General features: G+C 42.9%; 3 protein-coding genes across 7 annotated transcripts; 2 read left to right on the top strand and 1 right to left on the bottom strand.

Annotated features, from left to right (window-relative positions):
* Positions 1-335: 335 nt before the first annotated feature.
* Positions 336-7500, top strand: LOC135484674 (collagen alpha-6(VI) chain-like). Its single transcript, XM_064766305.1, has 8 exons — positions 336-468; positions 1782-1806; positions 2801-2990; positions 3333-3712; positions 4134-4247; positions 4539-5099; positions 5449-6045; positions 6400-7500. The coding sequence occupies exons 1-8, from the start codon at positions 415-417 to the stop codon at positions 6405-6407; spliced, it is 1929 nt and encodes a 642-aa protein (XP_064622375.1). The 5' UTR covers positions 336-414; the 3' UTR covers positions 6408-7500.
* Positions 7501-8593: 1093 nt separating this feature from the next.
* Positions 8594-17713, bottom strand: LOC135485470 (mucin-2-like). Of its 4 annotated transcripts, none has more exons than XM_064767530.1 (9): positions 17629-17713; positions 16439-16587; positions 15939-16120; positions 15671-15766; positions 15309-15467; positions 14349-15069; positions 13844-14085; positions 13553-13713; positions 8594-13202 (listed from the first exon to the last, which is right to left on the bottom strand). In XM_064767530.1, exons 2-9 carry the CDS (start codon positions 16584-16586, stop codon positions 8909-8911), a joined length of 6003 nt encoding a protein of 2000 aa, XP_064623600.1. In that variant the 5' UTR covers position 16587; positions 17629-17713; the 3' UTR covers positions 8594-8908. The 4 variants fall into 4 exon arrangements, with proteins under 4 accessions (XP_064623600.1, XP_064623601.1, XP_064623599.1 ...); XM_064767531.1 differs by lacking the exon at positions 17629-17713 and having other exon boundaries at positions 8594-10956; positions 11005-13202; positions 16439-16671; XM_064767529.1 differs by lacking the exon at positions 17629-17713 and having other exon boundaries at positions 16439-16671.
* LOC135485471 (pneumococcal serine-rich repeat protein-like) lies at positions 17569-27448 on the top strand. Of its 2 annotated transcripts, none has more exons than XM_064767533.1 (8): positions 17569-17854; positions 19031-19170; positions 19702-19815; positions 20177-20347; positions 20733-21456; positions 21660-21898; positions 22062-22237; positions 22490-27448. In XM_064767533.1, exons 1-8 carry the CDS (start codon positions 17674-17676, stop codon positions 26394-26396), a joined length of 5652 nt encoding a protein of 1883 aa, XP_064623603.1. In that variant the 5' UTR covers positions 17569-17673; the 3' UTR covers positions 26397-27448. The 2 variants fall into 2 exon arrangements, with proteins under 2 accessions (XP_064623603.1, XP_064623605.1); XM_064767535.1 differs by lacking the exon at positions 19031-19170 and adding an exon at positions 18552-18679.
* The last annotated feature ends 176 nt before the right edge of the window (positions 27449-27624 follow it).

Here is a 27624-nt window from a genome sequence, read left to right as displayed (position 1 = left end):
CAAAGTTTGAAATGCACGTACTCTTATGAACGTGAACTTCAATCCAGCAGTTTGGCTCCGCTGTTGGTGACTCAAAGTATGAGTTGGCCATTCGCCGAGACCAAGTTTTTGAATTGTATTGGTAAACAAAGCGTATTTCATTGATTAAACTGAAGCGTCTGTGCCGGAGATTTTTCTCGGAATGCTGAGGCGAGAGGATGTTGTCACAACAAATACTACTCCGCCATATGTCTTTCACCGGAACTGATTATAATGACGTCATATCTTGGATACGGGGGCAAAGTAGTTACTGCGATCTATAAAAGCTACTGGCATGGTACTCCAATCATCAGAACCGCAAATTCGGCCTGACCAATAACAGGATAATAATCGTCTGCTCATTCTGACGAATTCCGTTATTTGTTAACTGCTAAAATGACTTCTTTCATCCAAGGATCGCTTACTGGGATTTTATTCATTCTCCTTCGGGTAAGTCTGCATTATTATATCGTTCTGATTTCACTGATGAGAATATTAATTTCTTAACTGTATAAGGGAATCAGTGCTATTAAAGCAAAATTTTCAAATTAGTTATTGGGACCAGAAAACCGTACCTGTGTAGCCGATGGCATAATGTGAAACAAAGCAATGGCTGCGTTATGATGTGTCGCCAAAATCCATTTCCAAACAACTTAATTTAAACTGAAAACAATTTTTAGTTAGAAAAGTACAGTGAAGATCAAAATACTGGTATGTTTCCTTTACAAAGAAGTTTCGTGCAATACCGTTTCCTCACGTGGTGCCTTACAGCCGAACGACAGACCAAATTAACTAATTACCCCCAACACGCCTCCTATCCGAATTTAAAAGATAAATTCATTGTACAAGTTATATGAGCGATTTTTATGAATGTTTGTATAATATCAGAATTTTTTTTTTCTTCCTTTTGATTGAAATTTAAATTTCAGATAAGAATTTTTTACAAACATAGGCCTTTTATGCATAAGCAGTCGCCGAAAATCCGTCATATTCTCTCAAAACATTATATCTCAGTTTATGTTAATTTAACTCAGAAAGTAAAGGGGTGCAGCACAATATTTAAAGGTTAGATAAAAAAAACTAACCCAATTTTCACACATTGACCCAATTTTTACATATTATTGGCTATTACATTGACATTGATAACTCACATATCACTAACTCAAAACTGGTTTTATGTTTTTCAAAACATCTGCATGGTGTGACAATGTAGTTACGACGCAGTTAGCTTAGGCAATTACATCATACTATGACAGCGAATCAGTTATCAGGAATATTTATTTGCTAAATTTGAAAATTATTCGCGAAATCTGCGAAAGGAAAATGCCCGCGATTCACTGTATCGGGTTCATTGTATACCCTTTGTGCCTGCCCAATACGTCGAATCACAGTATAAAGCTTACCTGGTTATCATTACTACATCCGTATTATTTGTGGTTAAAAAAAGGTGAATACTAACTGTACCTTTTGTAATACAAATATAAACTAGAAGCAGATACTGCCTTCAATGATTCTTTCCGTCCTACAACAATTCTGATAAACCTTATTTTCCACCCCCAAAAAATTGGAAGTACTATTAATTGACATATGAGTGCTAATCCTTCTGCTAAACCTATACATTTATTTTAAATAATGCTTTGACGTCAATTGCATAATGATTATTTTTCTAATCCAAAGGTTATAGAATTGATATCATATTTAAGATTCCAATCCTTGGCCAATGTTGACGACCGACTAATATGATGATGATATTCATTTTTCAGGTCACTGTATCACTACAGAAGGAAGGTTAGTAACATGTTCTTAATTATTATCTAGGTTTAATTGCCTGTTAATTAATTACCCTAGGTTAGGCTATTTATAGCCCCATGACACACTTGTGACAATTCCTAACTAATATTGTGAAACTTACTGGAGTTTAATATTGTACCAAAGTTTTCTATTTATACAGATGGGAAGATTTAAGTTTGAAATTGCCTTCAAATAATACCAAAGGTTCTTTTTGAATTGAAAAGACGCCAAGAACCACTACCAGTGTTGGCACTTACTCTCAATGCTACCTTTGATATTTCTTTGGAATGTCGAGGGCGTATAATCAAATACAAATCGAAAAACGAGTACAATGTTTTGATATTGTTTTCAAACCTTCAGAAGAATCCACGAGGCCCTGGTGAACATTTCACGCTGCTGCGTATGTCGTACGTGTTGTACGTGCGCAACGCGTGTGAAACCCGGGGCGACAAAATATTGAAGGTGATGTGGGAGAGTGGTGGCTTCTTTGAACAAGCAATGGTTACCCATATTATGGATGACCAGACAAGACCTGTTTCATAAAATAATGTAACAACATTTTGCTTCTACAAATAGGCGATTGCAGCAGATACTGTCTGTACGCTCACTGTTTTGCTAATTTTGCACTTTGTGGTTACTGAATTTATAGTGTGATGGGCCACTTATCAGATTTCTATGACACTAACTGCATAACACATAGTGTCATGACCTCGTAAATTGCTTTCATTCGCTTTTATCAAAGTGGGGTTTTTTTTCACGTATCAGATCACAGTTATAGTTTCAATCTCCTACCGGTGGTTTTTTAGCAAAACTCAGTGGCGGTCGCTGTACTCACCAGGCTTTGGCAAACCGGACCCTGGTTGGTGATGTGATTCAAAAGCCAACTTTCAGTGTCACTGCTTAAAGAAACACCCTTAGCCATAATTCAGCCTTTGCGTCGTGAAACACAGAGTCTTCCCGGACTTTAATCGTCCTCGCCCTTGTATTCCAGATTGCGCCACCTCCCATGCCGATGTTGTCTTCCTCATGGACGAGTCGTCGAGTATCCAGCCCGACTCGTGGGATAAACAGAAAGACTTCGTCAAAGAAATGATCAAGAGTTTTGACATAGGTCAACATTTCACCAGAGTTAGCCTTATTACCTTTAGCACTGGTGCTACCTTGATTTTTAGCCTTAAAAGGTAAGAAAGGCATCTTCTTTTGCTGCGGTGGACACTTCTACATCTTTGAACACGCCTCCGATGAAGAACAGAAGCGGTAGAACCATTTCTCCAGGAGAGTAAATCACACAAATCTTCAGCAAATGCGCCGTAGAATTTTGGATGAAATGGAGATTTATTGACTAGTTGTTTGTCTACCATTCTTGAACAAACTCATAAAATTTCTTTTCCAATGATGAAGACAATATATCGGTTTCTTTAGAAGACCAAATCACTCGAATCTTGCGGAATTTCGCCAAAGCCTTCGGCGTATACATGTACTTTGTTGTGATGCCACATTTCCTATTCCTTTTATTACAACAGATATAATACCAGGGAACGCATGATAAATTCCTTGGACCACCTCCGACAACAAGGAGGCCAGACAGACACCGGTGCGGCCCTCCGAATCGCCCGCGAATACGTCTTCCTACCACGGATGGGCAGTCGAAGGGACGACCCGGACATCCCCCAGATCTGCATCGTGATAACCGACGGGAACTCCCAGCAAAGCGAAGAGACCAAGCACCAGGCGGCCCTTACCAAAGCAGGCGGTATCAGCGTCTTTGCCATTGGCGTCGGGAAGAAAGTCAGCAAACAGGAGCTGAGGAACATCGCCTCAGGAGTGGAGTATGTGTTCCCTGTGGACGACTATAGCAAGCTGAAGAACATCGAGTTTGCGTTGGCGTACAGGGCATGTGATGGTAAGTCGAAAGCAAGGTATATTCGTCGTGTCCTAGCCAAACATACAATGTATTTGTCAGGAGGCGTTGTGCGAGGCGTTGAACGATGTAACATTAAAGAACGCAAAGTTATCACATCCGCACCGTTTGGCTTGTCCCATCTGTTAGCGTAGACCGATTCCCATTGCAGAGTCCTTGAATGACTAAGTCCGAACCCAAGTTGATACCACAATTGGTTTTTCTTAACCTAGATTCCGTGTTAAGTGACCAATCTTTACCACTGCGTTTCCGTCCATGTCATCCTCTTTTCCGCTGACCTTCAGTCGCGATTCGGAATTTCATCGCCACATCAACATTTGCCTTATTGAAGTTTTCTAGTGACCCAGATCATTTCCGTTAATTCTTGTTTAATTGCATTTTGAACGTTGTCTTTCTCTTGCAGTGACTAAGCTTCAACCCACGACTACCACAGAGACGCCAACCACAACGACACGTGTCCCAACAACCACGACTGCTCCAACACTTCCACCTTTGCCGCCACTGTACGTCACTCCAGGTAAGAAAACAATGTCTAAAACATTAAGCATCTAATGACACAATCGTTGTCTCAATGTTCTAACATCACGAAGTTGGTTGTCTCGAGTTAGATGAATAATAGTGTGCGTGTACGCTTCCTTTTAGTTTTTGTTGGAATGATATGCCTAAGTCCACTCATGATTGTTGCTTACTCAACCACATTACTCGTCGAAATAACGTTTTGCTTCTGATAAATGTTCCCCATCAGACTCCTCGCTCTTTCCAATACTCGGATGACAGAATCGTCACGTCGTTCCTTCTCATTTCGCAGAATGCAAGCAAAAACAAGCAGATGTTGTTATACTCCTTGACACATCCAGCGGCATTAGAGCTCCAGACTTCTCCGAGATGAAAGCCTTCGTCCAAGCCATGGCCTACACCCTGGATATCTATCCCAACAACACGAGAATCAGCCTTATGACCTTCGCAGACCACCCAAAGATCCATTTCGAGTTTGACCAGTACTCTACCCGGGAAGAGATCTACGAGGCTGCGTCGAAAATCAAGAAGCAGCGAGGTGCTCGTAACCTCGATGTTGCCTTGAAGGTCATCCGAACCCACACGTTCGACCCAAGCTCCGGGGCCCGGAAGAGGGTTGCTAAGGTTGTAATCCTGGTAACAGACGGACCTGCCGCGAACTTGAAGAGTGCAATTGCTGAGAAAAACAGCCTGATGTCTACGCACGGAGTCGAGCTGTTTGCAATAGGTGTGGGTATTGGTGTGACGGACGAGGAGTTGCAGACCCTAGCTGGACGGGAAAGGATGTTCCGCCTGTACGACCACTGGCAACTGAAGAGTCTACGGTACGACCTTGCCGACAAAATCTGCCAAAGTAAGTTTGTTTGTCTGAAGTCTTTGTCCATATCGTCTCGTAACCAATGCGTTACTTCATATTTATCATTAAGAGATGGGTTGACCTGTCGCCCAGGAAGAGGACACGCCACAGGCCTATCTTTTCATGCAGAGAAGAAATATGGGGAAGACATTCACTTGACACGAAAACGTTATTGGCGGATCTAACGCAAACGTTCGGGTCATCTTTCTTCAAATGATTGACGAAGACGAAACGGTCGCTGTGACTTCTGCCCAACAAGTGTTCTTGAGGAAGTGAACTTAGCAGCAGCTTGACCAACAAGCAACCAGCTCCGTTTCTTTTCTTACCATTTGTTTTTTTCTTTCAGTCGAGCCGCCACCACAAGACTTTGGCTGTGGCGATAGACGCGGGGCGGACCTCGTCTTCATCATGGACACCAAGAACGCCGGCAGTAACGGCATCATCAGCATCCGCAGCTTCCTGAAGAACATTGTCAAGAAATTCGAAGTAGGACCCAAGAAGATACAGGTGTCGTCTGTTCCAAGCGAATGCGGATCTTTACCAGGGTACGATTTGAACACCTACCCTACAAAAGCGGAGGTTCTGGGAGCTTTAGAAGCAAAGAAGGAATACAGTTTGGTGAAATTGTTAGATCAAGTTTCGACAGAGACATTTATTCCCGAAAATGGTGGGAGGAAGCGTGAAGATGTCGACCGAGTGGCCATCTTGGTTACAGACGAGAAGCCAAACAATATGGCGGCGGTCAGAGAAAAGTCTGGCGCACTTAAGGCGCAGGGTGTTACAGTCTATGTGGTGGGCGTTGGGAAGCTTGTCAACAAAGCTGCACTGGGAGAGATTGCAAGCAGACCCTTGGCACGGCATCTATTTACCGTGGACAGCTACGAGATGTTGGAAGAGACCCAGTACGAGATTGTTGGAGCATTGACTACATATATCTGTCGAGGTAAGAATAAAACTAGTTATAAACTATTAACATTTTTCTCAACCAAATGTCATTCACAAGGTGTCAGCTCCTAAAATTGTTATATAAAGAGTCATTAACAAATCACATGTCGACTGCAGTCTTGGATATTGCTACATCTCCTTGTGGTAGTTGAATACGAGAACCTGAAAGGCAGTCTGTCGACATGGTAGCCTACTGCAGACACTTGCATCAGCATCTATCAGATTCGTGACCAGGTCCCCGCCCGGCGAAGCTCCCTAGACCGCCAGACCCCTAGTTAATGTTTCCATTCGCGTTTTCTTTTTATTCGCTACCACTGGTTACTTAATCCCTCGTATTTCTTTGTCTTTACAGGACTATAATAAGAGAAAAGTTATCAGTTTGAAGGAAGTTGTGTTTATGTGGTTTCACAGGAACCGATCTGACGAAGCTCCAACGACTTGGACCACATCGCTTCGGCGCCAAGTCGCAGCGCCTGGGCGTGGCAGGTCTATGTCGGAGAGGGCACTTGGGGGAAGAACTCCTGGCGAAGATGTGGGGATACCGGAAAGGCTTTGGCTGAGATCAGAGGACGACGAACTCGACAGGAACAAACTGAAATGTTGGAGATTGATATCTGCAGTAACTGTCACTGACTTGATATGCTCGGGGAGGTGAAGGCCATTGGTTCTTTAATGACCGCCGACATTATTCTGTATGTTTTCCAATTGAAGCACATTATACGATAGCAAATTATTGTTGCCGAAAAATTAGGGTAGAACTCTATTAAACGGGGATATTTATTCCTTTTACACCAGAATATTCATATGCTGCGCAGCGCCATCTAGTAGAACGTCTGCTTTCAGTCTCTGTCGTCTGCAAAGGGAGCATGAATCATCTGCGCCATCACATTGGAATGGGGCTAATTACTTGAGCATTGTTTACACTTAGATTGGGGGTGGAAATAAAAAGCACTATTGTTTTATCAAAAAAGGTGCTTCCGTAATTTACCTGTCATCTCAATGAGATATCAGCAGAGCATGCCAAGTATTTATGTGTGGGGTGAAAATAGTGAATCACTAACTTGGATCACTTACTTACGCATTCTTTTTAGTTAGCTACTGGTTATTGGATAAGGCCGTAACTGCATGCACGGCTCTGCTTTACCCACCAAATATAGGCCAACTGACAGAGCTGGGTTTGAAGCAGCTAAAGAGCTATTAAACTCCGGACGCAGTGGATGGACATTGTCCTTTCCCCTAGGATGACTGATTAGGATGATCAGTAGACTGCTGGGGGAGTCTAAATAACGATTAACTCGAATTGAACGTTACTTTAGAAAGGCATTGTAAACCAGTTTGCCCCTATGCAGAAGCGTGCAATTGAAAATCTCAGCTTAATCTTTGATATCTCCAATTATGAGTCGTTTCTCGGGACAGAAGTCAAAAGTTTTAATGTTTCCAGAGGCCAATGGAGTTGAGGTTTGGTGGGATTGGGTTGGGTTGGGTTTGACAGACTAATGTTCTAATATTCTTATTTGAACAGTGACATAAACTATTATTTTTGTATATATGTGGACCCTGCACTTATTTATTTCTCACAAAATGTAGGCATGGTCGGAAGTAACATCCTGTGCATGTTGTGTTGTGCTGTTGCATTCACCATGACAAGACCTACTTGCAAAAACACAATCTTTGAAAATCAGCATGCTGCTTACACGGATGATATGTAGAACAAACGATGTTACTTTGGACCAGTGCTGCAGGACTAATAAGGTCCCAATGATAATCTTGCAGCTCATATTTTGCCGTAGACGCTATAAGGCAGAGGCAGTTATTTGGACTAACATATAGCACATTAGACAAAAAATCGTCAGTATGTTGTCGATGTGGCTTTAGATGACTATTGTACAGATGCACATTCTCACTTCATCTCACTTCGAAATTTCATTATTAATTATCTGTCTCACATGTATTCATACCATTCATCGACTTCATTTCCCATGTTTAATTTATATGGTAGAAGGAATAAATAAGTTTTTCACAAAAGAGTATTTGTGTTGTATAATTGATTCTCGAATCCAATAGATTTCTCGGTTTCTTATGGAGTGGTCATGACATTGTGACCTCCAGTCAACAAGTCTTCTGGCTACGTACATGTACTCATGAGACATTGGAACAGCCAGTCAACCATTGTCCTGGTGATTATCATTGGACATTGTGACATCTAGTCATCCAGTGTCCTGGCTACAATCAAGAGACATTGGAACAGCCAGTCCACAGTTTTGTCCTTGGACATTCGGACAGCCAGTCTACAAATGTCCTGGTGATTATCATGGGACATTGTGACATCTAGTCATCAAGTGTCCTGGCTACAATCAAGAGACATTGGAACAGCCAGTCCACATTATTGTCCTTGGACATTCGGACAGCCAGTCTACAAATGTCCTGGTGATTATCATGGGACATTGGAATCTCTGTCACCAATCTGTGTGCTGGCTATGATATGCACTCATGAGACATTGGAACAACCAGTCCATAGTATTGTCCTTAGAGATTTATTAGCCAGTCTACAAATAGCCTAGTTATCATCATGGAACAATGAGAAGTTATTCTTGGAAAGAAAAAACGATCAATTTGAAATAATAATTGTATTTACAATATCAACACTGGCACTAACAGCTAAACGTTTAAATGCACAAATAATAACTATACATATAAGCAAGTATGGATTTAAGTATCTTATCTAATCTTTACATGATATCAAACGAACAGATGCGTGCTATGAAATGAAATGAAGACACCATGCCTGCCAATATTCTATAGTCTTTTATGATCAAACACTATGAACAGACTCTGACATTACTGCTCTAAGCCTGAGAATGCTATGGTGGGTGAAACGGGACCACTTCCTCATGCTTCACCACATTGATTGCATCAATAATCTGCTGAATTCCTGAATGGTCAATGCCCTCCTCTAGTTGGATCGATGCTATGGCATTCTCATTCTCACTGTCAACGTATTCCAGTTCATAATAAGTGTTGGCTTCTTCTGCAGACGTCACAACGACCTCTTCTATAACTGAGGGAAGCTCAATTTGCCTCCTTTTGGCTGGAGCAGCAGACGCTTCAATTACCACATGAGTTTCTTCAATAACAGAGGGAAGCTCAATTTGCCTCCTTTTGGCAGGAGTAGCAGACGCTTCAATTACCACATGAGTTTCTTCGATAACAGAGGGAAGCTCAATTTGCCTCCTTTTGGCAGGAGTAGCAGACGCTTCAAGTAACGCATGTGTTTCAACTCCTGGTATAGATTCAACCAAGACTGGTTCTTCCTTGATGTGGCGTTTTAAATTTTCCGCACGACCAACAGACACGACCTGCCGTAGCTCGGCAAGAAAACTGACCAATTGCTCATTCAGTTGTGTCAAATACTGTTCGTCCTTGAGTAATTGTATCGTATCTCTGACATGTCTCCAGATGTTCGAACACTTGTCCACCAGTCTCTGATTTCTTGTTTTGGGTACTTTCTTTGGTAGTGGCGGGTCGAGGATAATAATGTCATCTGTTTGAGTAGAAGATGTAGCCATCTTCCGCTTTGGTTTCTCAGTTGGTGGAGGAGGAATCTCCTGCTGAGCAAGTTGATAACCAGTTTGTTTTGGAGTGCTGACTGCATATGCAGGTGAAGCAGGTATCTGTTGAGGATCTGCATCCATTGCCATCGAAGTGGCAGTACTAGAAACAGTTATCGCTGCTGCACCTGGCAATGCGTTCGCAACAGGCGGCCTCGCCTGCAACATCTGACGAACAGTTCGAAGTGATGGCATGGGTGTCACACCAACAATGGGAGGAAGAGCAGTTGGGATAGACTGGGTAACGGCGAGAGGAGACGGGGCAGTTGACAAGATCGGTTGCGTTGAGCTGATTGCAGCAGGGGTGGCTACTGAGACAGGATTTGTGGCATAGATCGCTTGAACAGGGGTAGCCGTCATGATAGGGCCTTTCACACACACTAAAGGAGAAGCAGCAACAGTTGAGACTGGCGGTGTAACAGTCGTGGAGCTCTTAGATGCCGATGATGACACTGGGACAGACGGTTCAATGGATTTCGGAGAGCTCTGTGGATCGTCAACCATTTTAAACATTCTCTTCTCAGGTATATATACCAATGTCATATTCATGAGTTGAGCACTTTCACCTGAAGTCGGGCCTTTCACACACACTACAGGAGAAGTGGAAATAGTTGAGACTGGACATGTAACAGTTGTGGAGCACTTAGATGCGGATGATGACACTGGGACAGATGGTTCACTTGATTTGACAGAGCTCTGAGGACCATCCCTATTCTCAGGTACATATACCAATGTCATATTCATGACTTGAGCATTTCCACCTGAAGTCTGAGCTTCAAGCTTGACTTCATCCCCAGTTGCAATAGTCTGTACTTTCGATGGCTGATCTGAAATTTCTTTCATGGTAACAGGACTCTTAGCTCTCACATCTGATGCAGTTTGAACCTCATCTTCTATTTTTAATGCTGTCGATGAGGTTTTCTTTGTTTCACTATCACCCACTTGTTTCAGGCTGGATTGCAATGAGCTCGTAGCTTCATCTCTTGGACTAGCATCAGGCTTGGTTTTTTTCTTAGTGGATGTTGAATGCTTCTCTTCTGCAAGCTTCCTCTTCGATCTGGTAACAACAGTTTCTGATGAAGCAGCAGCATTGGATTCCACACCAGCTACCTTAACTGTTGATCCTGTTTCAATACCTTCAATTTCTGGAGAAGAGTCAGAAATATCCACAACAAACGCTGGATCAGAATCAGAGTCATACCCCTTAACATCTATTTCACACAACTCTGTATCGCCAGCGACATCATCAACTTCTGGCATATTTTTTTGAGTTTTAGTAGATTTTACACCAATACCTTCATCTTTCTCAGTTGAGTCCCACCTTAAACTTTCCTTACGACGTGAAGCACCTTTCTCAGTTGAGTCCCGCCTTAAACTTTCCTTACGACGTGAAGCACCTTGCAATTTGAAAGGTTTGGAAGGTTGCTGAGGAGTGATCTGGGTGTCCAAGGTTACTTTGACAAATCTTCTGTGACTAAGTATGTTTGGTGCATTTTCTTTGGACGACTGGGTGGTTGAAGTTGATGTGGTCACTTGAGCAGGTGTTCTTTTTGATTTGAGTAAACTCAGTGCAGTGGGCTGGGCAGGAGTTGTAGCAAGGGTTGTAGATGTCACTGCTGTAGCTGCAGAACTGGTTCTTGTCACATCCACTGACGTAGCCACCTGAAAAGACGGCTTTAGGCTTGACACCTTCCCTTGCACTGGTCCGCTGTCTGTTGTGGAAGTAGCAAAAGCCTGAGATAAGGCAGTCTTCAGCTGAGACAAGTCAACAACAGACAAAGGTTTCCCATCTGCGCCCAAAGGTTTGAAAATGATAGGACTCCCACCAGCCCCCATGGTAGACAAGAAATCATTCAACGGCAGACAGAAGGTATGTGCCAGAGGTGGTGGTAACCTCAAAGGCAGCCCCGATGAACTGGTTGCAGCACCTAAAGCTGGAACACCTGCAGAACTGGCAGTAGACATGGCAGGAGGTGATTTGTTAGAGGCACTCACAGCTACAATGGATGATGTACAAGTCTGTGAACTGCTTAGTAACGGAACAGTTCCTGACGAAGTTACAGCATTCATGATCTGCAGACCAGGAATAGCTGAACACGTCTGAAGGCCAGGTGTGCCAGCATCAATACTACACATGGGAAGTTGAAGAGCAAATGCTCCAATCGGAATTGGACTTCCGGTGCTGGTGCTTGCAAGAGATGATGGAGTAAGATCACCAACAACAACAGGAGTACCTGAAGGAGTTGTTACAGGAGGAGATTCGCTGGTTTGGACAGAATATATAGGAATGCCAGATGTCCCTATCTGAACTGGTATTCCGCTGGTGCATGTGACTGGTGTGATACGAGGTTTGTCTTGGATAGTTGTGGGACCGAATGTGCTGACTACTGCAGACACAGCTGTTTGACGCTGAGCAGTTGCAGGACCCGAGGAAGTTGCAGTGGACAGGGAAGAAGAAACTGGACTGGCTACAACCTGAGCACTCAAACCAGAAGCAAGCGAGGCAAGGACAACATGCGGAATCAGGCCACTCGATGCATTTTGCACACTCACTGGCGGAACAGACGCTGTAACCCTTGGTAGTGCAATCGGTTTCAACTTAGCTAAAATATCTTTTACTTTTCCATCATAACAAACATCTTTAACCTTTTTAGCTGAAAAAGCAATATTGGCAATTGTACTAGATTTCACACATGATGTATTGGCAGATGTTACAGCAGCAGGTTTAGATGTCACTGCGCCAATCTGAATTGAGGTATAGCCTGACTTACTAACTTTTGTAACAGCAGGAGCTGCTGATGCCCTTGGTGTAGACATACCAGGACCTGTGGCCACAGTAGCAGGAGTGATCTTAGCAGACCTAACAGAACTTGAAGGGACAACTTTCTGGTTTTCAACACTTGATAATTTACTCTGGTTAGTATGTGGTGTTGAACTAGTACTTGCACCGACATCAGGCAATAAAATTTCAACAGCAACAGGTTCTGGACTGTTACATGGGGAGTCTGATAGAGCACCATAGTCAATAATATTGACATCAATGTCAGATTCCTCCGCCTCCGAAACAATGTCTGTCTCTTCCTCTTGACCCTCCTCCAACACAGATTCATGTATCTCAAGGTCAGAATCTACAAAACGCTCCTTCGAGTACGGCTCGATTGTCTGACACTGCCGATCACTTTGAAACAGCAGGCATTCCAGGTACAGTGTGCTGAAATTCTCCCAACCAACATCACGCACAGAGTTCACAACAGCAAAGAAATGACAGCACGGCAGTTTCGTATCAGACCAGTATTTGCAAGAGCAAGCTGGCATTTTATCAGAACTGCCTAAGCAGACATCATGTCCATCCCCTCTATTCACTTGCACAGAGTAAAGTCCTGGCTCCTTGTCCATGACAACAATTTGTCCAGATTTCATAGTGGCTGCCATAGTGACAAATGGGGCGGTTGCATCCTTGACTGAATTTGGGCTGCTTGCCATGAACCTTGGCAGCTTCCTAGCTGCTTTAGGGTTACTGAGCGGACCAACATTCATTGCAGTATATCTGAAAGGAAAGGTAAAATATCAGATAAAGTTTACAGAAGAGCCAAGCCAGAGAGCAGTTGCTGAATGAGCACAATACTGGCAGCTTGGCGGCACTACCTGCTACTAGGGTATGATGGTTTCGTCAGTGGATGCAGTCAAATTGGGATAAGTTTAACACGGGCTCTAACAGAACAATTACCACTAAGTCAAGATGTGATAGGTGCCTGTCAGTGCAATGTTGTCATTACGCCATATCAGGTTTAGCCCACTTGATTCCTCGAAAGTACAAAATGGAGATGTTGACGACCTTTCTCCAACAAGCAAAAATGGTTCTGTTGAGCATCAGTAACCTTTGACATTGCTCTTTACCTGCGATAGGAATCTGGTAAGTATGATTTCAGGAGTGTGGAAATCATCGTTGAGACAGGACTGTTTCGATGAGGACGGATAGGCTTGTGAGTGGGGTCGATAACATGACCAGCATTCATCCTCAGATCCAGGACTTTATCTCGATAGGCAACTGTCCATTGCTGAAAAGGAAGGAAGATTTATAGCAAGACATAACCAAATTGCGGTTAATTAACATTCTGGATTTGGGAGAAGTCAAATTTTGCAACGAAATTTCAACAATGGTATCCAATTTCAATTTTCAAGCCCTACCTTTATCCTCTTCTCCCAATTCTCTGTGAAACACTGCCAAAGCCATTCATCTCCATTCCAAGCCTCATTACTCTCGCGCATGGCCTCCAATGACTTCTTCACCTTCTCACGGCACGGAGCTGTAGCAATCTCCTTCATCATTGCGATGAGTGCCCCCTTGTTCCCTATGTCATCAATGGTGTCGTCTTGCCAGCTTTGCCAGGTCCTTTCTCGGTGGTCATCATTGATGAATAGTCGGGACCCTATATAGAAATAACCACAGCTGATGAAGAGACAAAGACATGATACCAATGAAATAATCAATTGTCATCTGTTTCCTCACACAGCATTTGAATCAATACTTTTCCATATTGATGTCCCCGACTCGACATTTCTTGGTCAGTCAAATGAGACACAATTTAAACTGAGGCTCACTGAACAAGTCTAAAAAACACAGTGGCATGCAAAATGCACATGTCCTGATGGTACAAGTATAATACACCTTAAAGAGTCTTTGCTTACTCACCTTTGAAAAGTGCTTGGACCACATTGGCATCCTCTTCTAATGGACCGACCATGATATACGAGGGCTTCCAGTCCGGGTTCCAGTTTCGGAATATCGTGAGTGCTTCCTGCAACAGCTCTCTTGATTGTTTCTCAAGAATGATCACTCCGACAATCATGTATCCAACATTCGTTAGGACAGTGAGGAAGTACAATGGGTACACGCAGGGCAGAGACAGGTAAACGGGGTCCAAATACGTCATCTGATTCCCGAAGAGCAACATCAAGCGCTTCTGCCACACACTTTGGTAACAGAAAATCAGTGGTGCACCATATTGTTGCTGGCTCATTTGCTTAAGGGCAATGATGTCGACCTTCATAAGTGTCTTTGGAAGATGCTTTGCAACCGGTATGTACGGGATTTCCGGGCCATCGTTGTTTCCACGAAAAAAGATAAAATCCTCCATCATACACTGTTGCCACTTGGTAACCAGTTTTTCTGTGTTTGTTTTATCTCTCCGACTTAAGATTGACCGTTCGACGTATTTCGTGATGTCGACATGCGTTGGGAAGTATTTTTTATCCAACCTATGTGGTTTCTCTTTCTGTCCATGAAACAGATCATGATTGACAAACTGTTTAATGATGGTTTTGATGTCAGACACTTTGTTTACGCCGAGTTGGACAGTTTCTTTTAACACATTGACAACACGGGGGTCAAGATCTGGTCTGAAGCCAGCCCTCTGAAAAAGAAATGAAAATATCACGATAAATGAACTCTGTAGGAAAAAAATTCTGACTCGCTAGACCTACTCTCAGATAAGAAGATATGGAGACTTCTTCATCTTGTTAGAAGCCTCAGGACGAGTTTTCATGGATGTAAACAATCAGCTATTCAAGCAAATATTTGTTAACACTTAATTCTTATCAATTCTAACCACTTTGTCCAAAATATGAATAACAGCGCATGTGACAATCGTACCACTCCAGATGTACTGTGTCCTTGGTGTTCCTCTGGTGATGGTATGGTCATGTAGAACTCATGGTAATAGTGCCCAGTCAGGTCCTTACCACTTTTAACCAGTTCATACAGAGCCTTTGACGCTTTCCTCATTTTATAAGAGTTTTTTTCCCCGGACAGCTGAAAAAAAATTATCACTGAATTTGAAGCATGGGTTTGAGAATGGTTTTCTCCAATCAGCTTAGGAAAAAATCTGCCTAATAATGAACCTCAGTGTCTGTAATAACTTAAATCACCAGTCCATTCATAACAGATCTGGATTTGACCAGTTTTAGATTAAGATTGTGTATCCGCTGCAGTTTTTACGATACAAAATGACTTACCCTAAACTCTGGGAATTTGACGATATGTTTGGCAAGCAAACGCACAGGGCAGTCAACCTTCTTAGTGGAGGCATTTGGTCTGCGGCCAGTGCAGGACTGAAATGGGAATCCAACAATATAAGTTTTTTTGCCTACAATTATTATGGAATCGGAATTTGGGGTGGCCTATGCTTTGATTTGAAACATTATTTGGTGATTAAAAGTTAATCAGACTGCCAGCCAACTATGATACTAGTACTGTATGCTCCATCTTATTCCAGCGACTTACCACGGCCATCGCATCTGTACCAACTCCATGGACTGGTAGCTTTGCTTTTCCCCACTGACAAGTAAAATACCGTCTTGCAACAATTATGAAGGGTATGCCATCGTATTCAATCTGTAGAGTTGCTGATCGTGAAGCGCTCAGTTCAAATCTGACAACGTGATTCTGCAGTATGTTAGAATCAGCTGGAAAAAAGAAATAACCGCTTAGTTGCTTCAGAAAAACTCAAACACAGCATGTCAACCACTGGGAATCATTTGTTTTCCATAGCCATAGGTGTATAGATGCACATAAAATACCTCGCAGGAGGAAAGATTATATAGGCTAACTGCCTTAGTGGCGGTGGCACTGGCAGCCTTGTTGGCCGGGCACTGCATGGCGACAATTTACGACGATGTCACCCCATGTGACAAGGACATTGATTCCCCACTACAGCAAAATTAGTCCTCAAAGCAAAAAAAATGCATTTAGACTCCAAGATAAGATCAAACTAACTTGAATACCTTCAACTCCAAAGTATTTCTCTTTTGATGAGGACGAAAATCTTGAAGCTCCTTCAAGTTCAAGATCCTTGATCCTGCTGTAAAGCGCTTCAAGGGAACGGAATGATTCAATTTTTGCTGGCTCACCCCTTGGCGGCGGCGGCGGCATTCTGCAATTTGATTGTCTACAGCTCTAAATCATCAAAAAAGTGACTTTATTGAGAGAAATTTTTAGCTTTCTTATTTGGCATGTTTGGCCCGAGTTCTTATTTTCCAAATCATACGACCACAGTGCTTGCCTTATCGCTGATCTTTTTAATATGTATTTGTGTACATTTGTAGAAACCGGACTAGTCTGAGACGGTATCCGGTCGTTTCGCTCCCTAACATTTTCGCCCCCAGTCGTTTCGCGCTAAACCAAGGTCTCGTTAGGGAGTTTTTCCCAAATGTACGCGATGATGACGTGCCCCATTAACTGGACGTAACACCTATTTTAAAATGCGTTTCCAATGTGATTGCAAGAGGACAACCCATTTGTGTCGTAATCGTATATCACTGGAAACGCCTGATACCCCTGATTCTGCATGATGTTAAATCCGGCATTTCATTTCTTGAAATAAATCAAAAGCGTCGCATTAGCTCCTAGCTCTGTTCACCATCCCAAATGGCGATATTGCCAATTGGGCCGGACAATCACGGAAAACCCCAAATATTATACATTTCTTCCTGAATAATTCTTACAGTGACCATTCTCCCGTGAAAAATCAAAAACATTGAGGGTCAACCATTGAACTTTTGAGGTATGTTGAGTTTTGAACAAATCAGCGAATAACGCACCAACTGCCAGGCACTGGACGGCATTTCAACAAGGGCCCGACGCACAACCCAAGTTTAGTGTACACATACGACATACGTCGGCAGCAACAGTAAAATGCGTAGTTTCTTGTTAGCCGCCTATTGAGTCGAGTTTTAGGTTTCAGAAACTCCAAATAACATGTTTTGCCAAAACACTTGCTAACTCAACACTTGCATACTCTGAGGACAAAGAAATCAATGATTTTTTAGAAACTACGGTTACGCATGAATACAAAAAAAACTCCCCAATGAGACCTGAGGCGCGGGGGCAATGCGGGGCTTTGCGGCGGTGTAAATTTCACGAAAATAATTTTTGCAGTTTTGTGAAATTGCTGCAAATAAATGACTTTTCTCACCGAAATTGATAGATTTTGATTAGCAGCAAATATTTATCATAAGAAATGGCTTTGAAAGAACCTTCGGAGGCTGAGAGGTTGGAGATTGCCCCACCCAAAAGGGCATTGGAAGTCGAAAGGTTCTCGACTCTCGAGGAAGTTCATGAAAAAATTCGAGAGCTTGAAAAAGAGGGCGCCACCAAATATGCGTCTCGAGCTAAACATAAAAATTTTGGCGATGAACGTGGTGAGATATTTATCGGGACCATTTATTTCACTTTTGTTGTCTTGATTTCGGGATCTTCTCGATTTCAGTGAAACGTTGCAGTAACTTGGACTTGGTCCCGGATATGCCGATGGTGGTACGTGTACCGCCCGTACCAGACCGGTATGGACGGTTTGCACAAGACATGTCTGACCAATCGGCTAACAGAGCCAGCTAATGACGTAAATTATGCATAATTAGGTGTGCAACGTCATTTGCTGGCTCTGTTAGCTGATTGACCAGTCTGTTACGCAAATAGTACCACCAACATATCGCCATTATCGGGGCATAAAAAATATGTGTTTTCATCTTCTTATGACATGTCTTAACTCATGACAAACGGAATAGATGGCAGTATATTTGTCTTCAGGTTTGTTCCCCATGGTTAGCTGTACATGAACAGCTTTTACAAGATCTCATTCCCACTCACTGAGTGGCAGACATCAATAATCATGAAAGTTGGGGGACTACCAACCAATATTGGCAAGATATGGTCGATATCTGATAGAGAAATACCTCTGCCTGCAAGAATTGCTTTACCTGCGATCTAGTTTCTTCGACAGAGAGTGGTTAACTGACATTAAATTTTTGATTCAAACAGTGCCCTGATATTATTCTGATGAAATACACATCACTATGGTAACTGTTAAAGTATTTCTATGCTATTCATATCTTTTAGTTGATCCTGCCGATCTCCTGAAGAACCACCGTATTTATGATCACTTAAATGGTGTTGCCAGTGATGGTTGTCCATTTTTTAATTTGGGCTCAAAACGTTGGGGATGTCATTTAGGAAAGCAACAAACAGTAAGAGTGCCAATATCTTAGGATGCTCTTTCTTTCATTTCATTGACCAATTGTTCATCTTGAACTATCCTACGTTAAACGAGCTTGTCGGTACAACAGTATCGACCCCTTTTATGTCATGATTACTATGTTATGATGCTTGCTACTATACTTGGGCATGAAATGAAAGAAAGAAGTACCATCATCACTGAGCTGTGGTAGGAAAATGGTCTTAAAACGATTTCATTTTTCAGGGGGAAGTTTACTGGCATAGGAAATAATCTTTTGATTTCAAACAGCGCAGCCTGTTTGTTAATCTAATACACGGCAAACGATGTAACGTCTGAAGTATTTCTCTCTTTGTATTTTTAGTTGACCCTGCCGTCATTGTAAAGAAGCACCATGTGCGTTTTCAGTTAAAAAACACTTTACTGGCCATTCCCAATGATGGCTGCCCATTTTATATTTTGGGCACTAAACAGTTGATCTGTCATTTAGGAAGGGATTATAAAGTAAGTCCAAAGCTTTGTTGTGCTTGAATTCCTTTGAATTTTGGTAGACTACCAAAATTCACTTTAATTCATAAATTTGTATGTTTGCAGATAAAACATTTGGAACACGAATATGCCAGTAATCGTCCCCCTTTTGACTTATTATTCACAAGATAGAGACTAAAAATTACACGTAGGAAGTTACTGCCGTTACATAACATGTATGATGGCTTTAAGTTTGAATTGTGAATGAGTTACATTGTGTCAAACTGCTAAACTAAAGACATTCCGTTGTCTAACATCAATACAGTGGCAGATCAAGGAGCCAGAAAAAGAGGCGGTGTGCATTGCATTTCTAATCAAAATTCCTTGGGTATTCCAAAATTTCATGGTCAATTTCAAAGATTTGTCGTCAGGTGCACCTCCCCCCTCTTCTTGGATCCATGCCTACGATACTTACTCAATTTACTCTGCTTCTGAAAGCAAAATTTAAAGTCGCATTCAGATACATCCATACATATGTATTCAAAAGTAAGAAAATTCAATTTTCAGAAAAGTAAGAGGTATGATCCTGCAGGAGTTAATGTGCGTAGGAGGAACACGAAGAAGGTTGACTGTCCAGTTGTCATCTGGGTCAAACACATAATGAAATTCCCCCAGTTTAAGGTATGTACTTTTTTCTGCGCTCTCCTTCCATGGTTACAGCATTGTGAGTGCCTGTGTATGTGTGATCTCATAAGACTCATGTACATGTACTGATGTATGACTCGGCGTTTGATTATTTGCAGATTCCTGTGCCACAAAATTCAAAAACTAAGATAGACAAATTTAGAATGGGAGTGGCAATGAGGAAGCTTTTAAACAACTGCTTGAAAGTAGCAAGTACTAACTGGGCAGTTTTTGTGCGAGATCTACTTGAGTATCCACAATTTTTAAGGAACACAACAACTATCCCGTCTCTGGAATTACTGAGTGTTTTCAATGTGCTGTATGCATGACTCAAGTGGCATTTGTTGAATAACTTCAGATCACCGACCAGCAACACACACACGTAGACAAGTATCGGAAGAATGTAGCGGTAAAGAAGGTTAGACAGCTACTCGAAAGTGCCCAGGACTTAAAGGGGCAGTGTGTCCACGAGTTCTACATGAATATCCCGCAGGCAGAGGACCACAAGGGACACCCTATCTCCGGAATAGTGAGTGCGATATTTGAGATTTTAGCAATGGTGAACCTGGACGAAAATAGGTTGCACTACCAGCAGTGAAACCAACTGACTAACGTCAGGATGAAATAATGTGTTCTGTTGAACTGCATTGAGAAGAATTGTGCCTTTTTATCTGAAAAAGAAAATACTCTTTATAACCCAATAAATTACTTTAATTTAAAAACTCTACCGTCTCTACCCCTGGGAAGTTTCTAAACAGAACAAAAAGTATCTGTCACAACACAATGCGGACACTATCAACTCTCTTTTTCTAAATTGTTTTAAAACTTCTAAATCACACTGTAATCAAGGAAATACTCACAGTGTTAAAATTGTGAGAGTAAATAATATAACTTTCACATGAATTTCTTTCCAGACTGCTGGCTTTCGACACCAATTGGAACCTAGGGTAGTCGCAGTGATGAATGATGCAATACGCCTGGGTGTAAACAGAGTTAGCCACATTAACAATATTATTTATTCTTTCGTCAAGAAAGAATTCTTCCCTAAGAAGAAACCAGACAAAATGGACAAACGGTTCTTTCCAACAAAAGTCGATGTAAGGAATTATTTAGCACGGTTTAATATGTCCAACACAGACAAACAAAACACTGAAAACTTTGTTTCCAAGTGGCAGCAAAACATCATTGAGGATTTCATCTACTTCCGACCTCATTATGTCAACTTGGAAATCCCGTATATTCCTCACCCGAAGGCTTGTTTCAAGAATATTCTGGACATCCCAGACCTTGACAGAATGCGGAGGAATGTAGCCAATGACACGAGTGCGCCTCTGTTGTTCTGCTACCAGAGCGTGTGGCAGAAACGGCTCATGTCTCTTCATGGGAATCAGATGACATTTCTCAACCCCGCGCATCTTGCCTTACCATGCGAATACCCCCTCTACTTCCTTGTCGTCCTCACCAATGTGGGTTTCTTGATAGTTGGTGTCATAATCCTGGAGAAGTCTTCTCCGGAGTTGCTGCAGGAAGCCTTGAGTGTCTTCCGCAATTGGAACCCTGGTTGGAAGCCGTCAACTTTCATGGTTGGTTCTGACGAAGACGATGCAAGTGCAATCCAAGCGGTCTTCAAAGAAAAGGGTAGGTTCCAGCGCTCAACTCTCTGTTTACTTAACAAGGGAAACATTCATGGAGGGGGTGGTCTCAATCAGATGTCACCTTGTTGTATCAAGCTAAGCTGTGGGGATAGTTGAAAAACCCTTTCTGGAGTAGTTCCTCATTAATAAACCATGATGCGTCTAATTTGCTAACACCTCTATTATCTAAATGTATTGTATTTTTAGGAATCCGGCTGCATATAAATAAAGACCACAGGGAAAAAGCCTGGCGTGCCTGGCAGGACGACGCATCCGATGGTATCGAGAACAAGGGCGAGATCATCGAGATGATGAGGGAGATCGCCACGTCTCCAAGCCGAGAGAAACTGAAGAAGGCATTGGAGACTCTGCATGAGAGCGAGGCGTGGAAAGGCGATGCGCTCTTGAGACACTGGTTCACAGAAACATGGGAGAACAGAATCAAGGTGGGTTTCTCCTTTGGTTTTTCCTCCTACACGTTCATGCTTGAGAACCTCTTCTTTAGCATTCACTTTGCACTGCTTCTCCAAGGTGTGATGAGCGTGCCACTGCTACGATTACAAACACTGCATAGCCGATTTTAATCCTGATGTACTATTTCTTTTTCAGCAATGGACGACAGTCTACTTGGAAAAGACGTTAGATCTGATGATGAACGTCTGCTGCATAAAGGACTCTATGACAGAGCTGCTTGTCCATAAGCCAATTCGGCCATATCGCAGTGATACCCTTCTTGAGATGATCACACAACTCCTCAAGTCTTACCTACCAAAGTCATATATCAAGTAAGTGTCCCGGGATCATTCTTCACTGCTCAAACACTGGAAGCGGGCCTTTTCCAATCCAAGTGGATGGACGGATATTTCCTTGCGAACGCATAGGATCAGTGTGTGTGAAAATACCAGTCAACCAATAAGCAGTACCTAGTCCTCTTCTGGTCTCCCATCAGTTGGCTCTTTGTGCCTTTCTCATAATACATGTATTAACAGTATTTTCCCGCAAATGATTAGATATTTATCTCTTCATTTCTGTTACAGGTACACCAAAATGAATGTGGACACTCCAGTCGACATGACGAAGATGAGGGCGTTACCAGAATTCCTGAGGAACAGCCCTGCAGCTACAGTCGTTGGGGAGAGCGTGACTTCAGTAGCAACCAGCAGTAATTGGCTAAGCATGGGACTTTTCATAGTCAGCAAGACGGAACCTGGCATGATTACCGTTGAAATAATAGCAGGCCAACGGGAGGAGGTTCGATTAGGCAATGCAGAGAAGTTTCCAAGCTGTACGTGTGCAGCGTGGAATGCAAGCCGATTACCATGTATACACTTCTTTTCAGTGGTAAGATGTGTTCCCAGTGTAAATTGGGAAAGTTTCAGTCCGCTGTATCGTGATTGTCTGTTGTTCCAGACCGATTACAGTTGTAATACAGTCTTGCCCTATACCCCCGATCGGGACGTGTCTGCTGATGTCGTCTTATCAGACGATGAGGAAGTGGAAGAGGAAGATGATGTCATTGAAAGCAATTCAGAGGCAAATGATGCGGGAAGTGACATTGATTATGGCGGGGCAATATCGGACTCGCCACCAAACAGTCCTGAAGTAGCCCAAGCTGTGCACGATTTGCTGTTGGAGGAGGCGCATCCAGAGACACCATCAGTTTCGTGTTCAACCACAACTCCTAGCGACGATGACAGAGTGGATACAGTAAAGGAGCCAGCTCACATGATTGTCCCAGTCATTGTATCTGTAAGAAGTCTAATTAGTACGTGTGCAAACGTACCGGCTGCCGTGACAAGTTATGAGACGTCTGCTGCCTGTGTCCTTGCGCCGTCTGCTCAGGCAAAAGTTTCACCATCTTGCCAAGTCAACCTTTCTGCTCTTACCAAGCAAGTACAGAAAATAATCAAGCCTAAGGCTGCTGAAAGTGACAAGGAGGGGACCCCTGTGAATAAAGAAGAGTCGTTGAGACTTTCAAATGTTCAAGAAGGAGTCTCTACTGATGCATTGGTTGAGGTTCCCACCAGTTCTTCAGTTGCTATGCCAACCGCAGCAGTAGCAGAAAATTCATCAATTGCTTCAACAGCTACAGCAGTTGCTTGTTCTTCAGATGCTGCAACAACTGCTACAGGATTAGTGAAGCCACTCGATTTTTCAACAACGGCGTCTCGGCAACAGATCTCTACAATGGCTAATGGCTCCACCATCGTTGTTGAAGCAATGATTCCTGGCAAATTGCCATCAGTAACCCGATTCAAACGGAACACAGATGGAACGTACATAGTGGATAAATCTACCAAGTTTCCCAGTGCAGTGTCCATTGCAAAAGAACTTGAGAAGTCTATCCATGGAGATACCATTAAGAAACCTGTACCAATCGCCCCGGCTGTTGGCACATCGCAGTCAGTTGGTCCAGTATTTGCAGTAGCGGTTACGAGCAGTTCTGATCTGCTTGGAGCACTGAAGAATGTTGTCTCTTCAACTTCTAGTCCAACTGTAATTAAATTCAAGAAGCCACTGGATTTGGGACAAGTAGATAGTGAAGATTTTGTTACGAGTCTAACTGCTTCAGGTGAGGCTACATCTGTTGGACAACTTCCAATAGGAAGCAGTTTGATGAGTTATTCTCCTGACAACAGTGAGACTTTGTCCACTGCCCTTTTCATACCCACCACCGAGCAGACCCCTGATGGCCAGAATGTTCCGAGTATGGCTTCTACGAGTGTAGCATCAACAGAATCTCCTACAACTGCTGATACTGCTCAAAGTGGAGAAGCCTCGGTCATGAGTATGTTGGATGATCCTGATCATAACGAAGACCCGAATTCTTCAGGATCAAGCATTGTTCCCTCGATATCCGGTACAACTATTCCAGACACCTCAACCTCAGTTGCAGCAGCCACAAGTTCTGGTTTATCATCTGTTATTTCAACTGTTGTGGCATCACCAGCCTCGTGGGTGCCTCTGCAGAAGTACCTGTCTGCTGCTGGCAACAAGCCAATAATATTTACTACTGCCAGTTCCGCGTCTAGTCTACCAATATTGACGAACATTCCTGTAATCCATGGAGATGCTCAAACCACGGCTGCTCCAGTTAGCTCTGATTTCCCATTGTTGGTTTCAACTACAAATCTTGCAACTACGGTAACACGTTTAGCCACAACCACAGTAACTACCATGGCGCCTGCTAGTTCAGCCACAACAGCGTCAGCAACATCGGTAGTGACGTCTGCAACTGTTTCTTGCCCACCCACTGCATTGCAAATATTGCAACGGAGTCAATCAACTGCGAAGGCTCTGACAAAATTAGCCACTGCTTCAACATCTCAGTCCCCACAGGCCAAGATTCCTAACATCCTAAGTCGTGGAAAAGCAAAGTCATCCCTGTCTTCAGCCCTCCCTTTGTCTTCTCAGTCTTCCGACGTTACTGATACTGATGATGATTTAGAAGAGATGGGAGTTGATGCTGATGATTCTGCGGACTGGACCCCAGACTTGGAGATTGACCTGCCCAAGGTTGCCAAACCACGATCTTCAACAAGAATAAAATCCCTGAAGAATACCGAGTCTCCTGTTTCAAAAGCTGATTTGTCGGATAATTCGCAAGTCCAAGAAAAACTAAAGTATGATAAAGAAAGCGCAACTGGGACTAAAACCACCAGCGGCAGTGCACCAAACCAAACCACAACTGCAAGTACTAGTGTAATGAAACCAACATTAGTTACGATAATCCCTTCTGAACCAGGTGGCACAATAACCGAAAAAACATTGTCAGGTATCATGGATATGCTGAAGAAGAAAGGGGTTCTCAAAGGGCAAAAGGTGTGTTTCAACACACCAAGTGGAGAATCTATTGCCTCGTGTGAGAGTGGAACAATAAATGTAGTTTCAGAACATTCTGTGGGAGCATCCGTTTCTCAAAGTTCTAGTGGAACAACAGCTCCGAGTACCTCGCTTGGGACGCCACTAACACGAAGTTCCAGTGGAAAACTGATCGCACAAAAGTCGAGAGGAACACCTGTGTCAACTTTGTCTCTCACTTCCAAGACAGGCAGTTCAGTATCCCAGACGGCTGGTGCTCGCTTGCAGGGTACCTCTCAAACAGTTGTCCCTATTCCAAAGATTTCAGCTTCAGCTGTTACTCCCGTCTTTGTCCAACCACATTGTCCTAAAGGGTCCATGACTTCACAAAGCAAAGTCCCTACTGTGGCCTCACTTCTGCAAAAGAGAGCTGCTACAAATGTGCAAAGTGGTGTCTCCATTGTTGCTACGAACATGCAAAGCAAAGGAAGCACGGTTTCCGGTGTAGAAAGTTCAGGGCATCAAATGTGTGTGAAACCTTGTAAACCAGCAACAGTTATGGTGTCCGCTTCAACGCAAACAATGGAAATGCCTGCCGTGGAAAAAACAAAAAAGGCTCCAAAAACCAAGAAGCAGAAATTGATACGAAAGTGTGAGGAGACTTTGAAAAATGTTGGGGATACATTGCAGTTAGTAAAAGATGAGGAGTATTTGACCCAGTTGAATGACCATCTGTATAGTTTATTGGGTGAGCTTCGTGAGATTGTTTCCATGGGTCGAATTGGTCCCAGCAAACAAGTGAAACAGGAACTGGTGTTAGAAACAATCCTGTCGGTACCTGAGACTGTTCCTGTGCCTGAAGGCCCATCCCCTTCAAAGCGGATGCGCCTTGAGCAACCAGTGGAGGTGGATCAGAACCTTTATGTAACGTCTGCTGGTGCTAATTATCAGCCGAATTTTCCATCTCAGTCGACGTCCAATGAGACGTATTATGAGGTGGAGTACGTTGAGGTGCCGCAGTCAGAGATCGAGCCGGCTGTAGCATCTATCAAACTTGAAGGAGGCATTGACAATACAGGTATCCAGCGGATACTAGATGCTCTGAATGTTGTTTCACAGGAAGAGGTCGTTGGATGTACATAGCATTAGCGGTATGGGCTTTGCTGAGCCTCATATGGATATACATGTACACTATTGGGATTAGTTACTGTTGTGAGATGGAGTCTAGCTCTCATAGAGACTGTCTGTCATAGAACACTTCGTCACCAGCATTCCCTTGAGTGAACAATGCATTGGATTTCCATTGAATTTTCCCTCTGCAATCAGATAAGCAATTAAGGGCAGCACATGTCAGTCCTGAGGTTGTCCTTATATAGAGAGGTTTTGCTGTAATGATGTATGAGTACTTGGCAGGGCTGGCGCGCCCGTTCGCATTTTCGCCACTTGCGACTCCTGCACAGGAGTGGCGAATGTAAAACAATGTCTGGCTAAAAATTTTGCGAATTCAATTTGAATTGCCATGATTTGGCGAGAGAGTAATAGTGTTGTGCGAAAATTGATCAAAGTCTATCAAAAAGATCCACTACCACACCAAATGCACCAAGGAACGATCGTTAGTCAAACTTTATCATTAATTGCGGGCGGCCGCGCTATCACACGTGGTTGCCATCGTCTGCATTGTAGTTCTACCCGTTGCCGCTACCGTGATTTTGGTGGCGCTGCTGGTCGCCTTACGCATACATTATCGGCTAGTTTCCCGCTCGCTTCGTTGCCATGGAGTCTCCGGTCACGGGTTCCTCGAATCGTTCGTTGATTTGCTAGTCTCAGAACTGGCGGTGAGCTGGGTCGGCCCCAATGTAGAGGCGACTCAATATGGCTAAAAGTGGCTGGGAGGAAAAAATTCAATATATGTTTTGATTGGTTCTTCCCTTTTATTACACATCTTCTTTATTCTGTCTTGCTTGGTACATTATCAAAACCAGTCTGTCAGTCTGAAATAAAGTTTTTTTCTAAAATTTTGAATATTGTTCCACTATCCTAAATGTAGTTTGGGAAGCTGTAACTTTGTACATACTGTCCGATTGAACAATATTATAACAGTTCTGATAGGGAGAGTGTTCATGTTAGTCTCTTCTTTGAAATTGAAATATGTGTTTGTAAGCCTTAAATTGTTTCATGATAAAGCATTGTAAATACAGACATTACGTTGGTATAATATTTTGTTTTGTTGGTTTGTTTTCAATGGCCCATGGAAGACAAGTTTAGATTCTGGATAAATTGGACTCAGAATGTCTGAAGTGGCTTGGCTCGGTTCAATTGAGCAGCTTCTAAAGTGTCACTTCTGCACTGGGATAGAATTTGAAGAAGCCTG

The sequence above is a fragment of the Lineus longissimus genome, chromosome 3 (assembly GCF_910592395.1).
Source record: "Lineus longissimus chromosome 3, tnLinLong1.2, whole genome shotgun sequence".
Taxonomy (NCBI): domain Eukaryota; kingdom Metazoa; phylum Nemertea; class Pilidiophora; order Heteronemertea; family Lineidae; genus Lineus; species Lineus longissimus.
Note: the sequence above shows the minus strand (reverse complement) of the source record. Positions and strands in the feature narration are given on the sequence as shown.